At 47.7% G+C, this 17,228-nt stretch overlaps 1 protein-coding gene across 1 annotated transcript in view; it reads left to right on the top strand.

The window, feature by feature from the left end:
- Window positions 1-17,228, top strand: part of KCNN3 (potassium calcium-activated channel subfamily N member 3) — a 140,721-nt gene that overhangs the window by 22,237 nt on the left and 101,256 nt on the right. Inside the window, exon 2 of the mRNA XM_054973280.1 lies at window positions 5,700-5,795. Coding sequence (XP_054829255.1) covers window positions 5,700-5,795 — 96 coding nt within the window. The remainder of the gene's footprint in view (window positions 1-5,699; window positions 5,796-17,228) is intronic.

The raw sequence follows: 17,228 nt of genomic DNA, 5'->3' as shown, positions 1-17,228 counted from the left end.
CCCCTAATGAGGATCAGCAACGGCACCTCGCTGAGTGTTCCTGGCCCTTCAGAACAGCTGTGTCTTTAAATGCCAAGGCGGCCCTTTCCAAGGGGATACCGTTTCCTTTGCTTGGCATAGCTCCTGTGCCTTTAACAGCTGCACAGCAGGCAAAAATTCAACCAGCGAAGCTTCCTCCTAGCACCACATCTGCTGGATTTCTCTCTCGTTGCTATTAGATATTTGTTCGTTTAGCTATTTGTACCTTGCTTTTCTCTCCCCCCAGGGATGACAGTGTTTCCAATTTTATTCTCGCAACAAAGACAGCTCTGCGAGGTAGGGTAGGATGAAAGAGAAAGCAACTGGCCCAAGGTTTTCCAGTGAGCTTCCAGGGCAGAACGTGGATTTGAATCGGGAACTCCTCAATTCTAGTCTGATGCTTTAACCACTACACCATGCTGTCTCCAGGATAAGGATAGGTAGGGTCATTAAAATTTTGGACGTCTAGGCACTTGGAGCTGACTACTTCTGAGCATGAGCAGAGTGCCTTTCACTTCTGACAGAGCTGATTTTTAATAAAACTTGGGGTGTGAGCCGAGTGTTGTTTCCCCTGTTGCAGAACAGCTTTAAAAATAAAAATAGGTGACAGGGTATAGAGCCTCTGAGCATGTATGGAAGGCCTTTATTCTCTGATACAGACCACTTTTAAATCAAAAGCAGTGGCTAGGCCCTGTGTTTCTGAGCATACACAGAATGCTTCCTTATTAAATGCATCTTATCGATAGTAGTGGAAGTCGCATAAAAATCATCACTACAAACTGATTCCGATTTATATAATTTTTAAAAAACTGTATTCCCACCTCCCACCCCTGGATAAAATGCACATTTTAAAAGGGAAAAAAAAGCCCAGGAGAACAGCCAGATGACATACTGCAACAAAAAAGATGGCTATTACCAAAATAATAGCCTGCAGTTAATGAATATGAGAGCGAGCGCGCCCGCGCGCAGCACCCTGGGCAACCAACGAAACCATTATGGTTAAAAACAAAAATCAGTCAGGGATAAACACTCAATAAATGAATATAAATGAAGTTCCTGATGACTTTTGAAAGTTTGGTTTCTTCTCTATAAATGACAAAAAAGTTACACCCGTTATGATGCCTGGAAACCATCCAATAAAATAAAATCTTTCTTTAAAATGTTGGCTGTTTTGAAGCGTTCTGTGGCTCCCCGCTCTTGCCTGAATTTGTAGGGAGGATGAAGGGATAGCTGGTCACATTGTGTGTATGAGTAGAGTTTGGGGTGTTTGGGGGCAATAAATATGTGTTTGTGTACAAGTTGAGCAGGAGGGAAGCAAGCAGGCCGCTCCCAAGACAACTTTCGCTTCCCTCCCCAAAGTAGTTGTGTAGCCTTGCAGTTCTGCAGCTGGCTGCAAAAGACAGGATCTGTTCTTTTTTCTTTGGCCGCATCCAAAACGCAAAACCGTTCTCCTCCCGCCCAAGCAGGCGGGATGTGTTCTGCAGCTAGCAGGCATCAGCCATCAAGACAAGTATCTTCTGGCCCTCCGTGCTCATTACAAGGAACATCTGCAGCTATTAGCTATACAAAAGCCTGCAGCAAAAGAGTCCTCTCCTCACTTGGCATGGTCTAATTGCGTTATCTGCTTGCTGTTGGATTTGATGTAATCAATTTATTGCATTTGGCAATTCCGCCTTACAGCACATTTCTTGAAGAAAAAAAAAAAGCTCTGTAAAATAAAGCAAAGCCTTCAGATTAACTCATTGCCTCTGGAAGGGCTGCTGCTTCCCGAGCCTCTGTTACTGCAAAGTTTCTACTTGAGCAGTTTTTGATTTACTGTCAGTCTCCATATCCTTGCAAAATAAAGTTATGTCCATTTTTCTGGCTATGTCTTAGACTACTGCGGTGTGCTGTATAGGGTTCTCCCCTCAAAGACAGCTTGGAAGTTGCATCTTGTTAAGAATGTGGTTGGATCCTGGCAGCTTTCCCACTTGATCTTTCCTGATTTCCCCTTCACACTGTCAACCCGCCTTTTTCTTGTGGCTCCTGTGATCTCTGGTATAGCCTTTTTGGCCTGTGGAGAAATTATCATGCCTGTAGAAATTATCCTTATCATGCCTGTAGTGAAACAGATATATCGGGCTACTGGTATGTTTCAGGGCTCAGTTGAAGGTTAATCTGTAAAGCAGCAGATGGCCTGTGTCTTGGATAGGTTGGGACTTGGATATACATTAAGTGCAAGCACCGAGTCATTACTGACTCATGGGGAGACGTCGCATCACAAAGTTTTCTTGGCAGACTTTTTACGGGGTGGTCTGCCATTGCCTTCCCCAGTCATCTACACTTTACCCCCAGGAAACTGGGTACTCATTTTACCAACCTCAGAAGGATGGAAGGCTGAGTCAACCTTGAGCTGGCTACTTGAACCCGGCTTCCGCCAGGATCGAACTCGGCTTGCGAGCAGAGCTTGGGCTGCAGTACTGCAGCTTACCACTCTGCGCCACGGGGCTTGTTGGATATACATTAGCGGGATATTAATAAATACATGGTAATGTTTATGGGTCCTGTCAGGCAGACGTGCTGAAAGCTCCCTGTCGAAACCTGAATTGGGACCGTGGTCATTTTCCTGATTAGAAACCTGAGGAAGAGATGTTTCCCCTCTGGGGTAACATACTTGTACTAATGGGCTACGTGCCTATTATAGCTTGGTGTAGTGGTTAAGAGCGGCAGGACTATAATCTGGAGAATGGGGTTTGACGCCCCACTCCTCCGCTTGAAGCCAGCTGGGTGACCTTGGGTCAGTCACAGCTTCTCGGAGCTCTCTGAGCCCCACCCACCTCACAGGATGATTGTCGTGAGGATAATAACACACTTCGTAAACTACTCTGAGTGGGTTTTAAGTTGTCCTGAAGGGCGGTATATAAATCGAGTGTTGTTGTTATAGTCTATACGCAGAGTTGCCGTACTCCAGGTGGGGTCTGGAGAGCTCCTGGAATTTCCACTGGTCTTCAGACTGTAGAAATCAGTTCCTCTGAAAAAAATGGCTGCTTTAGAGGGTGGACTCTGTGGCATTATAATCCAGCTGAAGTCCCTGCTGTACACTCCCAAATCTCCAGGAATTTCCATACCCAGAGTTGGCAACCCATTTCCCCAGTGGGGAGGTTCACTGTGGTTGTTCCATTCCAGGAAAACCAGGGGGGGCTCCCTATGCATCGTGACCCTGATGCCAATCAGGCCCCCACATGCCCAAGAATCTGTTTCAGCAGGAAAGTCTCAGCCCAGTTCTGCTCGAAGAACCTGGGGTAGACCCTAAACCGACTGAAACTGAACCCAACAAAGACGGAGGTCCTGTACTTGAGCCACAGGGAACTGGGTTCAGGATTCCGGCTCCCAGCCCTCGATGGGGCACTGTTAGTGCCAGTTTCGAGGGTCAGAAGCCTGGGGGTGATCCTGGAAGCCTCCCTGAAAATGGAGGCACAGGTCGCAGTGGTTGTCAGGTCTTCTTTTCTCCACCTGCGGCAGACCAGGCAACTTGTCCCCTACCTGTCTACCTGTGACTTAACTACGGTGATCCAGGCAACGGTCATCTCTAGGTTAGATTACTGTAACTCGCTCTACGTGGGCCTACCCTTGAGCCTGACCCGGAGATTGCAGCTGGTGCAAAATGCAGCGGTGTGCATCATGCACCAAATAGGGCGCATATTACACCAATACTGCTCGAGCTGCATTGGTTGCCAGTGGAGTACCGGATCAGGTTTGTAGAGTTAAGATTTTTAATATTCTTTTTCTTATAAGGGTTTCATAGAATGTGATGCTTTATACGCATATATTCTTAGAATGAATTAATAGTGCAAAGTGCCTTTTTGCAAACCCCCCCTTCTCTCTTTTTTTTATTCATTGTTCAATTTTTGCTGAAAGCTGTTTTCAGAGAGAGACAGAACATAACCAAGGCCAAAAATGTTTCTCTTTTCTCAGTTGCTTAGGAAACTTAAGATAAGGCCACATTCTTTGAGCTACTGTCTCACGAGAAGGGAGAAATAGATACAACAAGAAAAGTACATTCACTGTATCCATAACTTTGGATTCTAAGGTTTGGAAGTCAGCACCAGTGAGAAATTCAAAGTCAGCAAAGGATAGTGACGAAATAAGGGGAATAGAAAGTTACATTGATAGATGCAAAATCGCGAGATTAGCTGAAAGAACTGAGTAGTAGCCATAGGGTTGCCAGCCTCCAGGTAGTGGCTGGAGATCCCCTGGAATTACAACTGGTCTCCAGGCCACAGAGATCAATTCACCTGGAGAAAATGGCGACTTTGGGGGTGGACTCTATGGAATTATGCCATGCCAAGGTCCTTTCCCTCCCCAAACCCCACTTTCTCCAGGTTTCACTCCCCAGATCTTCAGGAATTTCCCAACTTGGAGCTGGCAACCCTAAGTAGCCAGTCAACATAACTATAGAGATCAAATGTATGCAAAGGACCAATTGCAAATTGTTCAGCAGGTAGTTCCTTTTGTACTAGAAAAATGTCTTTAAAAACTGCTCGTAAGCTTTATGTTCTTTGGTACTCCTGGCTCCTTTGAAAGCTGGATACCCATATTGCAATATTCAGTACAGTCATTGAAAAGAAGCACTTGTCTGTCTCCTCCTTTTGCACTGAAGAATCTGGGTAAGGGCGAAAGGGCACCATTTGTGTAACAGGTTCAAGGTTCTGGTATTGACCTATAAGGCCTTGTGCGGATTGGGGCCAGTGTACTTGAGGGACCGTCCCTCCCCGTATATTCCCCGGAGGACCCTCCGATCAGGAGAAAAACAATTGCTATTGGTCCCTGGCCCCAAGGAGGCCCACCTCTCCTCGACTAGGACCAAGGCTTTCTCAGTCCTGGCTCCTACCTGGTGGAACGCTCTGTCTACTGAGACCAGGGTCCGGCAGGATTCACTATCTTTCCGCCAGGCCTGTAAGACAGAGTTGTTCCGCAAGGCTCATGGCTGAGGTTGGGCCTCTGCCGCCCGGAGGATGCAACATCTACCCCCCTCCCTGTGAAAGCTGCCCATCACTGTTCGTTTTTCAGCTGCTGTTACTGTGCTGCTATATCTAGTTGTACTGCTGTATTGCTTGTTAATAGTTGTATTGCTGTCGCCAGGCAAAGAGTGCTGCTATTTTTATATGCTGTTTTAATATGGAACGTTTTAAAATGATTTTAAGGTTGTTATCCGCCCTGAGCCCGCTTGCGGGGAGGGCAGAATACAAATATGTTATAAATAAATAAATAAATAAATAAATAAATAAAATAAACTGTGTAATGTGTATTTGGGCTCTCTCTGAGTGCTTATCCCTGCGTGCACCTGCCTGTAGTTTAAGAACAACCAGGGCTTTCCTGATTCAGGTGGCAACCTGTGGGAGAGTCCAGGCCCCGTTTAGAAGAGCAGGGCCTTTGTGGTTGCAGCTCCGGCTTGCGATTTGGCTTCCTCTCTGCAGGCAGGCAGTGAGGCGAAAGCCTTTTTTTGTTCCAGTTTGCCCTTAACTAATCTTAAATTGCTGGCTTCTTGGTGGTGGCTCTTATTTCCCCTGCTCCGTCCCTGTTTTCTGTTTAGTTTGATTGTTATGGCCGCCTGTACATCCTCTGGGTGGCTTGCATGCTGCTCGTACAGGACTTCTGATCTCTGCTGTGGCTAACCTGCCTTCTCCTTCTCCCTCGCACAGGGTTCCATGTTCTCTCTGGCACTGAAATGCTTGATCAGCCTCTCCACTGTCATTTTGCTGGGCCTCATCATTGCCTACCACACCCGAGAAGTTCAGGTATGTCCTCGTTTTGGAGCCCAGTTGCGGGATTGGTTCCCTTTTGTGGATACGGAGAAAACTGGTACAGTAGATACCGATTTGTGTAAAAGCCAGAGTGGCTTTCTGTGAGGCAGGACTGTGTTGGTGGCTGAACAGCTGGGCTTTGGGGGAAAGATTGGCTTTTAATGAACATGAATTGATATTTGGAGCCTCCTTACACCAAGTTAGACCGTTAGTCTGTGAAGCTCAGTATTGGCTACTCTGATTGGCAGGGCCTCTGGCAGGTAAAAAAACCTTTCCTGATACCTCCTTGCTTTAATTGCAAATGTCAGGACTTGAACCCAAGACCTTCTGCTTACATAGTAGGTGCTTTGCCTCTTGGGATGCTGCTCTCATTAACACCAGCAACCTGAAGTCCTGTTCACAAGTTGTTGTTGTTATTATTTAATTTATAGCCCTCCCTCCCCGCAAGTGGGCTCAGGGCGGTTTACAGCGGTGTAATCATACAAAGATGAAACGTTTAAATACATTTAAAATACATTAAACAATATGAACAATCAGACCCAAGACGGCAGCCTCATCCACTCTTCCCAGCACAACATAAATAAAGGGGAGGGGGAGAGAGGGTACGTCAGATTATTTCCACTGTGACTTTGCATATGAGGGGGTAGGGGGTTATAGCGCCCCCCCCCCCAGCAGGAGACCAGTCGGGAGGCATTTCCAAGGACACCTTAGGCTGGCCTCAAATGCCTGGCAGAACATCTCTGTCTTACAGGCCTGCTGAAAAAATAGAAGGTCTTGGCGGGCCCGGGTGTCCTCCGACAGAGAGTTCCACCAGGTTGGGGCCAGAACTGAAAAAGCCCTGGCCCTGGTCGAGGCCAGCCAAGCCTCCCTGGGCCGAGGACCACCAGTAAGTGTTTTCCTGCTGATCTAAGCGTTCTCCGGGGAATATACGGGGAGAGACGGTCCCTCAGGTATTCTGGTCCCAGTCCGTTTAGGGCTGTAAAGGTTAAAACCAAAACCTGGAACCTGATCCAGAACTCCGCGGGGAGCCAGTGCAGCTGCTGCGAGATCGGAGTAATGTGTGCCCTGTATGGTGTACCCATCAGGACACGTGCAGCAGCATTCCGGGCCGACTGCAATTTCCGGGTCAGATCCCAGGGAAGCCGTATGTAGAGCGAGTTACAGTAATCTAGACTGGAGGAGACCATTGTATGGATCACTGTAGCTAGGTCATGGGTCAACAGATAGGGTGCAAGTTGCCTGGCCCGCCAACTGCCATGACCTGGCCCTCCATTGATACGGAAGAGTCCAACATCATTACAAGACTCCCGACCAATGGAATGGGCACAAGTGGTGCCCCACCAAAAGTCCAGGAGCCGGATTCCCAAATCCAACAGCCCACAGCCCAAGTTCAGGACCTCCGTCTTCGCGTGAGCTTGCAGACGCTATGGAGGCAGCATAGAAACCTTTCTTTGCTGCCTTCACAGCCATCTCATAGGCTTTCATAAACGCTGTATAAGATAATCTCGCCTCTTCGTCCCGAAGTTACGGTAAAGTTGTGCAGTCTCTGTATAGTGCACACTTGATTTTGTTTGTATGTGCGTTGAGTAATTCTCATGTTACGTTCAATGCATGTACGGCTGAATGTGTGATCGAAACTGCACATTTATGCAGGTACTGGTACCCGGTTTCGTGTGAATGCATGTCGGCCCTTTCTTACAAGCGTTTGCACGGATAAGCAGAATGTATGTGCATTCACTGAAACTTGTGAACAGGGTGTCTGTGTTCAACATGCATGAGTGTGTCCCATGCTATTCAGGGGATGCTATTCAGAAATGGTGCCTCTTCTGTGGTTCAGGAGCCAGATAAAAACATGCTTATTGGCCCAGGCATTTTGTGAATTCCATTGTGTGCCCCCTTTCCTTTGCAGTTAAATTTCGTCAATAAAGGCAGTTTGGCGTGCTGTTCATGCTGCATCATTTGACCATATGTGTGGCTGTGTACGTGCGTTTTACGCTGCTCTTTATTTCGCTCCTTTTACCAACTTGATTGCTTATTGATTTTTTTTAAAGTTGTTTTTAGAATGTATTCTTATGTTTGGTTTTGATCTCATTGTAAGCTGCTTTCTCTTTGGAGCACGTTGCTAATAGCAGGTATTATGAGGGGTTTTTGGGGTGGGGGGGTAAGAAGCTGTGCCACAGGGCTGTGTGTGTGGTAGAGATGCTCTTAAAGCATTTTAGGTTTTGTGTGTTTTTAAAGAACCACCTTTCATTACAAAGGCTATTAATCCCAGCATGGAAATCCAGTAAACCGAGGGCTACACTTAGGGTTACCAGCTTCCAGGTGGTGGCTGGAGATCTCCCGGAACTATAACTCATCTCCAGGCCACAAACAGCAATTCCCGTGGAGAAAATGGTTGCTTTGGAGGGTGAACTCTGGAATTACGCCCTATTTTGATCCCCCCCCCTTCCCAAATCCTGCCTTCTCCAGGCTCCACTCCCCAAATCAGGAATTTCCTAACCTGGAGCTGGCAACCCTTGCTATACCTGCTGGGTTTTCAGTCCTGAGATGTAGCCCAACCATTTGAACGCCTCAACTCATTGATAGGACTCCTTTTGCTTTGGGCTGGTTGGCGGGACTTTTGCCAGCTAGGATTTGGGTTGCCGTGCCTAGAGATGGCTGCCATGGAAACCAAATTCCTCCCTTCCAAATTCAAGTGTGTGACAGTTGCCTGGCATCTTTGTTCCTAAAGGGGGGGGGGCAGGCTGATCCTTGGCAGTGCCTCCCCCCTCTTGTCAAGGGGAACCCCGGCTCTGGATGGCAAAAAGCCTCTAGGCATTGTGAAAGGATGGAGAGATGGGTTAGGGCTGAGCGGGCGGCAGCTAGGCCGAAGCCTTCATGTTGCTGCTGGACGTTGCTATGGTTACTGGAGCAGCCAGAGCGGTTTCCTTGCATTGGGGAACTCCCCTTTTCATTTCTTCACTGCATATTCTTATCCCGTCTTCCCCCGCCCCTCCGCCTGTGGGATTCAACCCTGTGTGTTCTCCGTTTGTGTGAGTGTGAGAATGTGTCATCTGCTCCCCCCCTCCACTCTTTCATTCCAGCAATGCCACAACATCTACTACAATGTGGGCTGAATTTCAGCTGGGGGCTCAGTCACAGCATTTTTCAACGCCAGGACGTGCAAAATTAGGTCCGGGGTGCAGCCTCTGAGTGCGTGCAGAGTGCGTTGCGAGGAAAAGAAATGGGAGAAGGACAAAAGAAAGCCGTAGAGGTAGACGCTGCAGACTTTAAGATGTAATTGAGTGGTAGGAAAGGAGATCTGTGAGCTGAGATAAAAATAAAAGTAAGGGTTAAATTAGGGCGACTTCCCCCACACCCACAGAGCTTTCCTTTCTTTTATGTAAAAGGAGGAATTTTGAAATGTGTCAGGCTAGTATTAGAATGGCCACATGACAGCCCTAATCTTCGTCCTTTTGCTTTCTAGGGGATGGATGGGCTATGGCTCAGTGGCTGAACATCTGCTTTGCATGCAGAAGGTCTCAAACTCAATGTTCAGAACGCCGGAGGTTCAATTCCCAGCATTTCCAGTTAGATGGACCATGTAGCAGGTGATGTGAAAGTCCTTCACCTGAGACCCTGGAGATCCCCTGACAGTCAGAGTAGACAAGATCGGCAGGCCTGATTCAGTCCTCAGGTGTTCAAGTACCGTATTACAGAAGAAGAAGCACGAGGCAGCCCCAGCTCCTCTTGCTTATCTTCCCTCCCTCCACCATCTGCTAAACGGCACACCTGGACTCAGTAAAGCGTGCCAGGCAAGGGCCAGGTTGACATGGTACGTGGAACGGGCAATTAGCTCTAGCGACCCCATGTCTTTCTTCTGTACAGGGTTACAAGGCGGAGGGGAAGAAGTCGTTTGGCCAGCTCATGTGCCTTTCCGTCAGCACTGTGATTGGCAGAAATCCATCAGCAATGCTCTTTATAGCATGAAAATAGCATTATCCCTCTGCTAATGTCAGCAGTTGGAGCTGTTGTTAAAGGTGCAGAAGCAGGGAGCAGCGGGGTGGGGGGGGTGGGGGTGGAAGTTGGCTTCTTAAAGGGAGAGAGTCTGTCTCCAGCTTGTAACTTGACAAATCTGGGCAGGGCAACAAGCTGCTTGAGATTAAATTCTCCCTTCTGTACAGGTATTTAAAGGTCTGGGAAGCTTCCTTGGAGCCTGCTGTCTCCCTGTGGCCAAAGAGGGAGGCCAGAAAGGCACTCCCCCTTGCCTATAAGACTGCTCGGGCAAGTGATGGAGGCGGCTCCATCTCTGATCGAACGTATCCTCCCTCCCCGGCTTGCACACCTTGGCCTCCATTTTGGACTCCATCTCCCCACCCCTGCCTGGCAGCCCCAACGCTTGAGTCTGTGCCAACCTTTTGGGGGGTCACTTTGACCTCATCGCTCGCACTCTCTCCCCCTCTGCACACACGCGCAGCTTTCGTTAGCTGCAGAGCATGCCAGGAAAACAACGGGAAGGGATTACTCCGTGTGGGTTTTCGGTGCCTATTGCAGACGCCGCCTCCAGAAGGAATCGGTTCTGGTTTGAAGCTTGATTTATCTCTTTTATTATTTTTTTAAAAAATTGTGCTCTTTCCTGCGAGGAGCTTGGAGAAGCCGAAATGGTTCTCCCTCCTCCACTTTATTTTGGGGTGGGCTGGCGTGCCCTGAATCAGGCCTGAGTCAGGTGTGATTGTTCTGGAGACTCCGCTGCACTTCTGAAAGCACCCTCCCCACCCCCCCCACCCCATTATAGCTTGGGACTGCAGTCTTCGGCACGAGTTAAGACATCTGCAAAGGGCTCTTTTAACTGTCTCCTTTCTAGCATGCACAGCAGCTGAGGTTTTGCAGACCAGGATTTATTTATTTTATGTCATTTATAGTCCTCCTTTCTCACTGAGAGCCAAGCTACAAGTGACGCCTTACACAGGTTGGACACTTGTCAGCTTCCCTCAAGTTTTGATGGGAAACGTAGGCGTCCTGGTTTTACAGCTTGGCTCTCCATTACAGCTGCAAGACCAGGATGCCTACATTTCCCATCAAAACTTGAGGGGAGCTGACAAGTGTCCAACCTGTGTCAGGCGTCACTTGTAGCTTGGCTCTCAGACTCAAGCCGGATTACGCAGTGTGAGATTAGTACAGTCCATTTCAAGGACATTTCCATAAACAATGCCATAGGGTAAAGAAACACAATTTTACAAAGACACAGCTTTAGTAAGAATCCAATACAGAGCTGAAGAAAAGCTGAAACAGAACATAAGCAATTCTAGGGCTGACATTAGACTACATGAAGTACAAGTAGTTCACAGGAGCACAAATTTAAGACAACAGGTAATACGTGAGGCAGCAAAGTGACCTGTGATCACTTAACTGATTCCAGCTGGTGAAGGAGAGGGGTGGGCATTGCCATCTGCTCCATGCCTGATCTGCCTGATCTCGGCCATGTGCAGGGGTGGTGGGCGCCCGCCATGGCACTTACCACCCCATCGTGGTGCTGGGGAGGGGGCAATGCCAGGCTCGGCCGCCTTGCCCTCCCCCTGACCAAATCAGGGCGCGGCAGAGATGGCAAAGCCTGGCCCGCCTGCCCTGCCCTTTCTAGAGCCCATTGTATTTCCCCCCTCACAACGGGCTTTGTTACTAATGCTACAATAAAGTTGGTTAGTCATAGCGGTGCTACTGGACTCTCTACTGTTTTGCAACTACAGACTAAAATGGTTAACTCCTCTAAGGTTACTTCATGTGTTCATGTGGCTTAATGGGAAGTTATTTGTCTCCGTGTCACGCAAAGCCGCTGCCCATTTCCACACATTAAGCCTCAATTAAAAGAACAGGACGTTTTTCTCCCGTCCTGTTGGCAACCCCACCTATCACTCTACAAGTTGCCCCTTTTCTGCAAATTGTGTCCACCGATCTTTTCTCTCTTTTTCCCTTGTGTGTCTCAGCTTCAAGGAGGCAGCACTGGGGACATACTGGGGAAGCCAGGAATTCACACCCTATAATCCCAGCCATGACACAGCATTATTGTACAGCCCTGGGTCCTCTACTGCTTCAGCTATTAACTCCTCTCTCCACCCCCCTAACCTTTCTTTCAAGGCATTCATGCATCCACAAGTCCCTTTCAATCTACAAAGCCTCAGACGGTTACGGTCTTAATGCCAATCGCTCTCAGGAGGGAGAGGGCACGGTCCTACGCTTAAACCGACTGGCCATTGTGCATGTGGCGGTCGGGAGGAGGAACCGCAGGTTAGATAAATGCCCAACTGACTCTCCCTGGGAGGAGGGCTTCTCATCAGCCAGGTTTGTCACAGAGCCACTTGGTAAATGGCACCTTAAAGCTTTGCAGTAGGACTACCAGCTCCAGGTTGGAAAAATTCCTGAAGATTTGGAGGTGGAAGCTGGGGGAAGGGCAGGATTGGAGAAGGGGAGGGGGGGCTCAGCAGGTTATGATGCCATAAAACCCACTCTCCAAAGCAGCCATTTTTTCCAGGGGAACTCATCTCTGTCATGCAGAAAGGTACCGGCTGGATATTAGGAAGAACTTTTTCACAGTCAGAGTAGTTCAAAGGTGGAATCAGCTGCCTCGGGAAGTGGTGAGCTCCCCTTCACTGGCGGTTTTCCAGAAGAGGCTGGATGAATATTTGTCAGGGATGCTTTAGGCTCATCCTGCACTGGGCAGGGGGTTGGACTAGACGGTCTGTATGGCCCCTTCCAACTCTGTGATTCTGTCATCTGGAGATCAGTTAGATCAAGATGCCTGCCTGCCTGCCTGGGTAGTCGTGTTAGTCTGTAGCAGTAGAAAAGAGCAAGAGCAAGAGTCCAGTAGCACCTACAAGACTAACAAAATTTGTGGTAGGGTATGAGCTTTCGTGAGTCACAGCTCACTTCTTCAGATACACACTTCTTTTCGTGAGTTACAGCTTACTTCTTTAGAGGTATCTGAAGAAGTGAGCTGTGACTCACAAAAGCTCACACCCTACCCCAAATTTTGTTAGTCTTATAGGTGCAACTGGACTCTTGCTCTTTTCTACTGCTGGAGATCAGTTGTAATTCCAGGAGATTTCCTGACCCCACCTGGTCATAGATCCAGAGGAGTTAGCTGTGTTAGTCTGTAGTAGCAAAATAGTAAAGAGTCCAGTAGCACCTTTAAGACTAACCAATGTTACTGTAGCATAAGCTTTCGAGAATCACAGCTCTCTTCATCAGATGCATGCACTCTTTACTATTTGACCCCACCTAGAGACTGGCAACTCTATTTCACCCACTTGCTTGATAAGACATTTGGGGAGGCTGTAGTCCAGCCAATTCTGACAACCCCATTCCATTTTTGGCTCTCCAAGGGGGAGGCAGCTGTTCACCCAGGGTCCTACCATCTGGCAGGAGCACAGGTGGCTAAAGCCTCAAGTCTTTGGCTAACAAGAACACCAGAGGCAAACCAAGGGAGCAAACAGCCAGTTTGGTGTAGTGGTTAAGAGCGCGGGACTCTAATCTGGAGAGCCGGGTTTGATTCCTCACTCCTCCACTTGAAGCCAACTGGGTGACCTTGGGTCAGTCACAGCTTCTAGCTCTCTCAGCCCCACCCACCTCACAGGGTGTTTTGTTGTGGAGATAATAATAACATACTTTGTAAACCGCTCTGAGTGGGTGTTAAATCATCATGAAGGGCAGTATATAAATCGAATGTATCATCATCATCATCACCCGATGGTGGCAGAGGCTTCAATCCCACTTCTCCCCTGACCCAACCATTTCATTCCAGAGGACTAGCCTCTTACACCATTGAGCAGTGTGAGGGAGGGGAAGGAAGGTGGCATGGTATAGCCCAATTTCATCAAATTTCAGAAGCTAAGCAGGACTGGCCGCAGGTCATCAACTTGGATGGGAGACAACCAGAGAAGAGCAGGGTTGCTATGCAGGGGAAGGAAATGGCAACCCACTTCTGCTTCTCACTTGCCCGGAAAGCCCCTTATTGGGATTGTCATAAATCACTTGCAACATGACTGCACATATGTTCGTACAAACAGAACAGGGAATGGTGAGAAATGCAGCTCCGCAGTCCGGAAACTGACAAAATCCCCTCATCAGTTAAAAGCACCCCCCTGTCTTCCTACTTAACCTGTTAATGGATCCAGGTTTCAGTTCCTGGCATAAGAAGGGGGGGGGGGTTGTTTAACCTGTCGCAGACCACCTGGTGCAAGACATGTTAATATTTTTTTAAAAAAATGCAACTCCACAATGCTGAGGACTAGAAATTTACCCACTGTTAAGAACAGAAACTAAGATTCAGATGAAATACTCTATGTGTATGGCGATAATTCCTGTTAAGTAACACCTATAAGACTAACAAAATTAGGCTTTCGTGAGCCATAGCTCACTTCTTCAGATACCAGCTCTGACGCGTGAAAGCTCATACCCTACCACTAAGTTAACAAAATTATAGGTGCTACTGGACTCTTGCTCCTTTCCACTGCTATAGACAGACTAAAACGGCTACCCATCTTGATCTAATCCCTGTAAAGTAAGGGACTTCACTCCCTCAAACCCTGTGGCTCTTGCTCTTCACAGACCGAACTCTACAATAACCAGGCCAGCATACCACAACCATAGCAGGAAAGTAACAGTTTGTCACTCTTTATGAAGTGACAGGTGCCATATTTTAAAGGGCCAGAGCAAGACTGGTTCATCTACTGGGCCAGAGCAAGGGTCAGAGCAAGACTGGCTCATCGTCGCTGGCAAAGAACTCTTTAGCCCCCTTCTGCTCCGTATGAGTAGCAACGGAGTTTCTGGCACAGCACTCCCATGGATTACGTCCTTCAAGCTGCTCTCTCCCAACTTGCCTGCATCGTTTGGCTTGGCATACCAACGGGACCGCCTCCCTCCCTATATTCCTCCACAGCAGCTTCACTCATCTGAACAGGGTCTCCTGCAGGTGCCACCCTGCCCATGGGCAAAACCAACAGCAGCCCGTACATGGACTTTCTCTGTGGTGGCCCCTATTCTGTGGAACGGCCTGACCGAGGAGGTCAGGAGAGTCCCCACTCTCCTAGCTTTCCACAAACGATGCAAAACCGAATTATTCAAAAAGGCTTTTGTATAGTAGGGAGGGTCTCTCAGACGCTTCGCTAATGAGTTAAGGATCACAGGATCACCTGTAAGACTAACAACATGTGTGGTAGATAAAGATGGGTAGCCATGTTAGTCTGTCTGTAGCAGTAGAAAAGAACAAGAGTCCAGTGGCACCTGTAAGACTAACAAAATTTGTGGTAGAGTAGGATCTTTTGTGAGTCACAGCTCACTACCTGAAGAAGCGAGCTGTGACTGATGGAAGCTCATACCCTACCCCAAATTTTGTTAGTCTTACAGGTGCTACTGGACTCTTGCTCTTTTCTACAGAGACTTTCCAGTGTCTCTGGTGGGGGTCTTTCACGTCGCCAACTACCCGATTCTTTTTTCACTGGATATGCCAAATATTGAATCTGGGACCTTCTACATGCCAAGTAGGTGCTCTACTGCCATACCTGCCTCGCCATCCTATGAAAATTTTGAGCATCAGTGTCTGACATATAAAGTTAGTAGTGTTGACTAAACTGCCCCCTGTTCTCCTGAAAGACTCCTGTGCTTTAACTAGCTGTATAACCAGAAACTTGTTTGGTTCAGCTCTCCGCACCCAGTTCTGTGCCTCTGTGCCGAGAAAGGCTCCAGTTTTCGAATTGTTTGCATGTAAAATTCTTAGAAGACATTTTTTAAAAAATGGTTTGGGTGAGTTTAATAGCGCTGTTCTTTGAAATGTCTGGTCTTATCGTTTGTACATCTCTTTTAATATTCTGTTACCAGTTTTATTGTTTGTATTTGTATTATTTTTATAGTGTACTGTAGATGTATGCTGTAAACCGCCTTGAGCACTAAACATGGTGGAGAGGCGGTATGTAAGTTAAATAAACAAATAGCTCTTTGCTTGTTGCTGCTATTAAAAGCTTAGGGTAGCTTCGAAGAAGGATGGGGTACATTTGTGGAGGTGGAGGAAAGGTCTGAGAATGGTTGCGATAGCTAAGCGGAGACTCCCAGTTCAGAGGCAGTCTATCTCTGGATTCCAGATGTTGTTGATAAATAGCAAGGGAGCTCTTTTGCCCTCAGGCCCTGCTTTTCCAAGCACCCTGGAGGAAGTTATCTGGTTGTCATGAGCAACAAGAGCCTGGACTAGATGGATTATTGGTCCGATCCAGCAGAGGTCAGCTGAGGCGTAGATTTTTATGCCTTCTTCCATAACATCAGGTGCAAAATTGCTCCAGGGAGGCTGTTCAGGATTGATGGAGGCTTCTGTACGTATGTGACTCTGCCCTCAGGTACATTTCAATTTCGTTTTTCCCTTGGGTAAACCTTCTTTTCAGGACATATATAGCCTTTCGAAATTGACAGAAATTAAATCTGCTTTCTATCTGTTCCGAAATGACATTAACTAGAATCTTGATCGCTGCATTCTTTCTCCTGGTTTTTTCTTTTCTTTTTGCAAGGTGAAGCATTTTTCCTTGTCTCCTGCCCTTCTGTTTTTTTCTCCCTGTCTACCCTCTAGGGCAGAGGGGATAGAGGGAGAGTCCTGGCAACTTGTGGCCTAGACATCGCAAATTATGCTCCCTTTTCTTAAAGGCTGGTGAAAAACAGAACGGGAGGGGAGGGGGGAAAAGGTTGATTGTGGTGTTGACCGTTAAAGAGAGACAATAAATATCAGCTTGACCAGAAATTATTTTTCCTGGGAGGGGCGACTTTGAAAATGGAGTCATGGTGGAGAGCCAGGATTCTACCCCGCCACCTCTGCAGAGTGATTATTTTGCCATATTTGGTGCCACAAACGATGCCTACTGCACATTTAGGTTTTGCCTTGGGTTGCCGAGCAAAGGGGGCAACTGGCATAGTCCTGGGGTTGGATTTAGCTAGGATGTTACCAGCATCTGATCACATGTTTTAAAAGGGCACCAGACTTCTGAGCTGTGCCATCCCCACTAGAGATGGGCACAAAATGAAATACGAAGCAAAATTCAGCACAAACCGGGCCAGTTTGTGGTTTGTGAACCAGCGGTTCGTCAGAGCCCATTTCTAACGAACCACCATGAACTTTAGTCTGGTTCGTTTGGTTCTTTTTTTGGTTCATCACTGCAGACAGCCTGGTGCCGATCAATCAGTTTCCTAGGCAACAGGGGATGGACTTCCTGCGGACCTTCTGCTGACCCGGAAGTGGTCTTCTGCTGGTCTGGAAGTGGTGATTTGCTGGCCCAGAAGTCACATTTTCATGAACCAAAACGAACTGATTTGTGAACCAGGGCAGGTTCGTGAAAGTTCACGGTTCATGGTTTGTGAAATGTGACGACCCACGAAATGCATGGTTCGGTTTTTTTCCGGTTCGTGCCCATCTCTAAT

Source organism: Eublepharis macularius, chromosome 1, assembly GCF_028583425.1.
Source record: "Eublepharis macularius isolate TG4126 chromosome 1, MPM_Emac_v1.0, whole genome shotgun sequence".
Taxonomy (NCBI): Eukaryota; Metazoa; Chordata; class Lepidosauria; order Squamata; family Eublepharidae; genus Eublepharis; species Eublepharis macularius.
The sequence above is the reverse complement of the archived record's forward strand: the minus strand, read 5'-3'. Positions and strand labels throughout refer to the sequence as shown.